Source organism: Echinops telfairi, unplaced genomic scaffold, assembly GCF_000313985.2.
Source record: "Echinops telfairi isolate 266 unplaced genomic scaffold, ASM31398v2 ScPeMD7_5592;HRSCAF=6446, whole genome shotgun sequence".
NCBI lineage: Eukaryota > Metazoa > Chordata > Mammalia > Afrosoricida > Tenrecidae > Echinops > Echinops telfairi.
In genome coordinates this window covers 11,155,993-11,163,641 of record NW_022109491.1, presented here as the reverse complement: position 1 = coordinate 11,163,641, position 7,649 = coordinate 11,155,993, and the positions used below count along the sequence as shown (strand labels likewise).

Below are 7,649 nucleotides of genomic sequence, written 5' to 3'. Positions count from 1 at the left end.
CGAATAAGAACAAATAAGTTCCTATAAGGAGTAATGAGTAGTGATGCATCATTGATTTTTAAGAGCAGTACAATTGTCTCCAGAGGTCAAGAGCAAAGCCTAAGAGCACTAGGTTTCCCTAGAGACACTGCAAAGGAAAGGCTCCCGGGGGACTTCATAGGCCAACCCACCCAAGGGCGAGCTGAGGTTTGAGACGACTCTCTTTCCCTGAGACAGCACAACGGCTTAGACGTATGCCCAGCAGACGTGGGGGGGTGTTTCTTCACTCCTCACCTTCCACAGAAACGGAACAAATAAAGCCACATGTGGATTCACAGCATTTCTCTGAATCAGAGCAGTCAAGGTCACTCTTACATCCATCCGGACATTCCATGCGGTTCGCAATAGGGAAGGTGGGGCACGCTCTCTGCTTTTCTGTAACAAAAGTGGAGGTGGACGTTGGCCCCTCCAACCCTGGCCGTATTGCACCCCTCTTTAAACAGCTGTTCTTTTTCTTCAAGACTAGTAGCCCTTCCTGTGGCTCGGTTCTCCTGCAGACTGTGGGAGAGGGAGATGTTTTACCATGTGATGGCATCACAGGAGGGAGGTGGGACCTGGTGTCAGAAGCCCCGTGGTAAAAGTCACCGTCCTGCCCTGAAATGTGTGATATCAGCTTCCTTCTCTGCACAATGGGGAGAGTGAACCCCACATCCGCGGATGTAAACCACTGCAGGAGAGTTGCTTTTACTTTGAGTGACATGACGAGTCAGGGTTCTCGGTGGATGAGTGATGTGGTCTGACATGTTTTGAAAGGATCCTGTGGCTACTGTGTTAATATTGTTGTTATTAGGGGTTTTTTCTCTTTTTTTGCAGAGTAGTTGTCATTTTTTATTACATATTAATATTGTATTTAACAGGTTACCAAAAACGATCATTTATTTTTCTAAAGCTATTTCTATTTCATTTTGGGAGGTTAAGAGAAGATTAAAAAAGTATCCTCAGAGGAATAAGTTTTTACTCCTTCCCTCAGTAATTTCAGTTTTTCTTCCATTGTCAAAGACTTTTAATGACACCAACAAATGTGCTTATTATTGTCCAGCAAATTGAGAGAATGTACCTGCATGTATCCATTTTTCAAAAGTTGGCCTGCAGAGAAAAATATGCAAAGTTCGCCTTCTGATATTTTCCCCAAACAGTAAGATGCTTATTTCCGTCGCTAAGCAATTGCGTTTGTGAGTGGGACAAGGGAATCGGAGTCTTAAAATGGATTTTTCACAAGTTGGACATTATCAAGGGTACAAGGGTAGACATGCGACCAGGTTTCCGGTTTCCGGGGCGTATTCATCAAGACCCACTTACCTTCTACATCTGCCCTCCTCAGGCCTTGGGGGGTTAAGGCATGCTCCCACTTGCATCAGCACCATAAAATTCAACCTCATCACTCACCAACTCTCCCTGCCCCCAGTGTGTACTTCTCCAACTCCTTACCATCAGTGTGACATTCCTAAGATGAAAACCCGATCACTTTACGGCTATTGACACACCTGAGGTCACAGAAAAGCCAGAAGTGAGGCTAAAACAGTGGTTCTCCACCTTCCTAATGCGGCGACCCTTTCATACAGTTCCTCATGGGGTGGTGACCCCTCCCCGCCCAGCATAAAATTATTCTCGTTGCTACTTCATCACTGTCATTTTGCTACTGTTATGAATTGGGTGATCCCTGTGAAAGGGTCGTTCGACCCCAAAGGGGTCGCGACCCACAGGTTGAGAACCACTGGGCTAAACCGTGAAGCAGGAAAGGAGGTGCCATTGGGAGAGTTACCGTTCTTGCCTGGCCAATTCTCTTATCCTTGCGCCTGTTGAGCCTTTCCCCTGACATCACGTTCCGGAGCATGCCCACCACCTTGTTCCACAACTGCACATACTCATCTGGGGCATTGTGGGATCACCTGTCAATATTCAGGCCCAAGGTCTTTTCTCAGTCACCTGTTTTAGCCAAATGTATATTTCATAGGCTGAACAGGTGTGTTCTCATGAGCTGAACTATGTGCATGTTGAAAAAAGCAGTCTATAAACATCACGGCACCTACAAGGGGGTACCCAAAAAAATCTGGATTTTTTTCCCAAAGCTATGTAGTTACATTTTTTTACAAAACGACCTTATCTCCTTCAAAGTACGCTCCATTACACTTAATACATTTGTCAAATCTGTGATTCCATTCTTGGAAACATTTTTCAAACTCCTTTGTTTGGGTGACTGACAACACCACCCTCAGTTTTTTTCTTCACCTCTTCTACATCATCAAATTGCTGTCCTTTCATGTCCCTCTTCATTCGTGGAAACAAAAAGGATTCTCATGGAGCGAGGTCAGGTGAGTAACATGCGTGGGGCAAGAGAGGCATGCTGGTTTCTGCCAAAATCTGCCACACTGAGATGGCTGTGTAAACAGGTGCATTGCCGTGGTGGCAAAACCAGTCCCCCATCTGCCACACACTGTTACACAATCTTTTCAGAACCTCTAAATAGAAAGCTTGATTAACACTCTGACCTGGTGGAATGAACTCCAAATGCACGACCAGTTGACATTTTTGTCCATTTGGGAAGTTGACAGATGTCCAGAACCAGGTTTGTCATCAATTAGCACTTCATATTTTTTTTGAAACAAGAAAACCATTTGTACACTTGAGTTTTTCCCTTGGCGCTGTCTTTGTAAGCTATGTTCAACATCACAACAGTGTCTGCAGCATTTTTCCCAAGCAGGAAATAAAATTTCACAGCCACACATTGTTCTCTGAAATCAGCCATCGCAAAACACAAGGTTCAAGCGAAACAGCTTTAACAAAAAAATTTGTTGTGTCCAGAGAGAACCTTCCCAGGCAATGCCACTAGGTGCACTAACTCAGAGTGAGTTGCTGGATGTTCACCTAGCAGGAAAAGTGTGTACTGTGAAAGCCAGCGGAGCTGTTTTCCACTTTCCCCCCCACTGGGTCCCCCATTGCATCTGCATATACAACTATAGCTGCTGTCCTTCCGGACATCGGACATCGTCAGCCATAGATGGCGTGGAGTTTAATCTTCTTTAGCTATGATTTTGAATTATAGTATGGTATAAATATGGTTACTGAATAAATTAAGGATTGAGTATTTGATGTCCCACCTTCTTTGCCTAGCGAAGCACAAAATCCAAAACTCGGATGTCACATGGTGAGGTGCTGTGACGCTAGTTCGCCCTCCTAGGGACTTGTGCACAGCAGAACGAGACGTTGCCAGGTCCTGCACCACCCTCACCTCCCTGCTGTGTTCGGGTCCCTCTGATGGTGTCAAGTCATCTTATTGAGGGTCTTCTTCTCTGTCATAGACCCTCTCGTGTACCTAGCACATTGTCTTTCTTACGTGATTGGTCTCTCTGGATGTCATGTCCAGAGTAAGGGAGACGAAGTCCCATCATCCTGTTTCTAAGGAGTATTCTGGCTCTGTTTCCCCCAAGACAGAGTGGTTCACTCATTTGGCAATCCATGGTATGGATATGCAGTCATCTTCACCAACACAATCTGAATGCCTCAATTCTCCATCAAACTCCCCTTTCCAGGGTCCCATTTTTGTATGGTGTCAGATGCCCCTAAATCATCAGAGTGATAGCTTTGTTTTTCAACATCTGAAAGAGGTCTTTTGCAGCAGATTTACCTAATGCAATATGTCATTTTATTTATTTTTTACTTCTGCTTCCATGGGCATTGATTATTGATCCCCCCAAAAATGAAATCCTTGACAACTTCAATTCCTTTGCCCTTTATTATGATGTAGTTTATTGGTCCAGTTGGAAGGATTTCTCCCCCCTAATCTCTGTTGATATGTGACTGTAATGGGTCAAGGATAGAAGCAGAAAGATCTGTTAAGAGGCTGTTTCAGTAATTGAGATAAGAGAAGGTGCCTCAGATTTGGGTGGAAGCTCTGAAGGTAGTAGTAACAAGCAGTTAGATTCTGACTCTATTTTCAAGGCAGAACTAAAATTCTTGTCTAATTCTAATGGTTGTTGATTGAGAGAGGCATCCAATGTTCTAAAACTGATTGAAGGATGATTGCAGAACTCTGCTGGACATGATTGAACTATTGAATTGTATGCTATGTGGAGAAGTGCCCATAAAACTGTTTTTAAAAAGAAAGAAAGAAAGAGGGTCATCAAATGGGAATTTAAAGTTTGTTCATCCAAGATAGGTGAGAAGACACAGTTTGGCAGTGAGATCTGGTCTGAAGATCTAATTTTGGATGAGCTCTGGTGGCATAGTGCTTACACGGGCTGCTAAACACAAGTTCAGCAGTTTGAAACCACCAGCATGCTCTGCGGGTGAAAGATGAGGCTGTCTACTACCATAAAGAGTTACAGTCTTGCTCTATCTGCCCTTTGGCCTCCCTGATTGCTGGAACTCCGCCTCCAGGGGCAGCCCCACGTGGAGCACTTGACCCTGAGAGCTGTCAGCACCCTGCCACGTTTCCACCAATCTTGGATGCATGCAGCACTGCACCCACCAGCCTGGCACTTGCTTGCTTGCTGCTTCACTTTCTGTGTCTTCAGCCTGCAGCTACATGCTTCTGAAGAGGGACGTATGGACTAGAGTTGACTCTGCTGGGATGCCTTCTTGAAATATGATCATTTCTTGATCTAAAGTCTCTTCTTATACATGAAAAAGGGGGTTCAGTCTTGGAGACTCACAGACAGAGTTCTATCCTGTCTGAATAGGGTCTCTATGAGTCGGAATCAACTCCATGGCGGTGATTTTTTTTTTTTTTTTTGAGACCAGCACCAGTTGCCGTCGGGTTGCTTCTGACTCATGGTTGCCCCGTGTCTGTGCTTCATGGGGTTTTCAGTGGCTGACTTTTAAAAAGTGTACTTCCTGGTATGTCCCCCCAAGATACCTAGGGGTGGTCTTAAACTTCCGACCCAGTGTGTTCACCCTAATTCTTCAGAATTTTATGCATGCCACCTGTTGTCCTCATCTGATTAAACATTCTATTGCAGCAGAAATTGTTGCTCCACCCCCTTCCTTGAGTCAGACCCAGAGAGACTGTGATGTGCTTGATACCTAGAGGAGTTCTCAGCTGCTTCCTGCGCCCCAAACCTAATTTTCCCACAAACTCTAGCACAAGCTGGATTTCTGCCTTCTGTCGTGCCCAAATCTGGTTCTCAGCATCCTCTCACAAAGGAGTGCTTTGGTCGATGGGATTGCCTGGGTCCTATAGACTCACTGGACCCATGGTCTTACTGTTCAACTCTACTTCTTATGCCCCGTGCAGCCTGGGGCCATGGACAGTTCCTCTCTGGCTGTTTCCCCAACTACAGAATGACCGATGTTACAAAGTCAGAGAGGGTGAAAATCCCAGTGCTGCCTTGTAAAGCAGACAAGGTTGCATTTTGAAGGTCTGGTGGAGATCTGGGTGGAGATCCCGGGGGACTGGGGGACAGGAAGCCCCTGAGGGAGGCAGGGAGATAATGAGAAGCTCACACCCCCTCGCTGAGGCTGAGCCCTGGGCCACAGGCAGGACGCCCGAGCAGCTGCAGGCTGGGGTGGCTGAGGCCAGACCGTGGATAAAGGCGGCTTGGGCTGTTAGGGTCTGTCCCCTCAATGAACTTGGGAACTAAGGAAGGGCGCAGATGTAGAAGCAGGGATGGCCCATGCAGCAAGGCCACTCCGTCTGTCCCCACCTCCCCCAGAGGCTACACATATCGCTGGCCCCGAGGGGAGGTTTGCTGTGGGAGTCTCCCTACACTCGGATGGCTGGGCCCCCACGGATCACAAGTTCTGGGTGTCCAACTTTCAATGGTTACCTTTTACTGAGCCCACGTTACTGGGCAGCCACTATGTTATTTAAGTCTTTGTGTCCTTGACCACATATCATCCTATCAATAACTCATTGAGGTGTTGCCATGACTTCAGTACTCCAAGAGATGGATACATGGGGAAATAGACTTTTCATCCAGGTCACAGTTCCTAAGCTTTGTGGGACCCTGTCTCCCAACGTGACGATTATACTAAGGAATTAATTGTACAAAGGAGTTCAGCCATAGCCGTCACCTTTACCCTATCCCACTCTATCTCCTGCGCTTTACATCTCACCCAAGGGACTCAAGAGAAGGCCTGTCTGTGCCATGTTCTCGGTTGAATTCTCAGGGTGATGCACAACAGGTGGGTGTGTTGAGGCACCATCTTCCTCCAAGGGGTTACGCACCTCTTGGGCTCCAGTGGCTAACATTGATTAACATCTTATGTGAACTGTCTCATATGTGGGGCAAAACAACTCCATTAGGTGTTTACTATCCCCATTGTATAGACAATAAAACTAGAATTTGTAAAAGACAGGAGCCTCCGGTCACCCAGCCAATGAGTGACAGAACAAAGACAACCCACGGCAGTTTAACCTCAAAGCCTGAGCCTCGACCTGTGTTGTTATATGACTTCTACTTGAACGAGGCCGTTAGACTTCCAAGAGTATGCATCTTACTGTTTTCTCTGCAGTTCTTCTTACACTCTGTCTTGGAAAGGAAGTTGTTGGCATTCCCATCGCATCCGGTATAGAGGAAGGGCTTGCACGCCTTTTGTTTACTGTTGTAATACCAGCGCGATTGTGAACCCTTGCATACTCCTCGCCTCATCGTCAGCATGCAGGGATCTGAGGAACAAAGCAAAGAAGGGAGTGTATGTTCAAGGGCAAGCACAGAGGCGGGAGCCCATTCCTCAGCCTTTGCCATAGTTCCTGGTATTGTCACGGAAGTCCTAGAACCAGCCACAGCCCCAAAAGGCATAGATTCTAGTCCCAACTCTGTAACTAATATTCTATGTGGGACAGGCATTTGACTGCGGAGCCTAACAAACTATGGGTCATCTTGTGCATCATGAGAGGAGAGCTACAGAGCACTTAATTGTTCTCAAGTGAAACCCCTATACCAACCATGAGGCAGTTGTTTTAATGGAAAATGGAATACTGCATGGTTTAAAATCAGGAAAGATGCCTCCCCCCAGAAGAATTTATTTCAGAGGACAACACTGAATCTGCAGCTCCGAGAGAGGGGCATGTCTGATCAGAGCTCAGGGGAGCAAATGAAGGGGGAGGAAGAGAGAGTGGAGCACTTCCTGACCCACCAAGCCTTGAGGATGATATTCTTGCTCAGAACAGCCAATCCACAGAGAAGATCACATGGCTGGGCCCACTATGAGACACAACATCTCTCACTGACCCATAGCCCTACAGGGGACAACACTGGAGACACAGTGTGGGAATTCCGCCCAATCTGATCCCATCACACCAAGGCAAAACACTAAGGTGTGCAACGGAACAGCAAGGGGAGCAGAGCAACAAAGTCCCCAGGGAATACCAAAAATAGACCTTGGGGCCAGGGCTTGGCACCCCATCAGACTCGACCAAAAAATACTCCTAAAGGCCAACAAACAGTCCTTGAACTAACTACAAGCTTTTCTTTCTTGTTGTTGTGTTTTGTTTTGTTCTTTGTCATTGGGTTGTTGTTGTTTTGTTGTATTTTGTTGCTTGGTTTTGCTCTGTCTTGTTTTTGTGCATGTTATTATCTCCGCAGGTCTATCTAAATAAGATAGGCTAGATGAACAATCTGGAGGAGAAAACAACGGGACTGACAGTTCCGGGGGTACATGGGATAGGG

At 46.3% G+C, this 7,649-nt stretch overlaps 1 protein-coding gene across 1 annotated transcript in view; it reads right to left on the bottom strand.

Annotated features, from left to right (window-relative positions):
- Positions 1-262: 262 nt before the first annotated feature.
- Positions 263-7,649, bottom strand: part of WFDC8 (WAP four-disulfide core domain 8) — a 68,055-nt gene continuing 60,668 nt past the window's right edge. The window contains exons 4-5 of the mRNA XM_045295491.1: positions 6,479-6,646; positions 263-414 (exon numbers count right to left, since the gene is read on the bottom strand). Coding sequence (XP_045151426.1) covers positions 263-414; positions 6,479-6,646 — 320 coding nt within the window. The remainder of the gene's footprint in view (positions 415-6,478; positions 6,647-7,649) is intronic.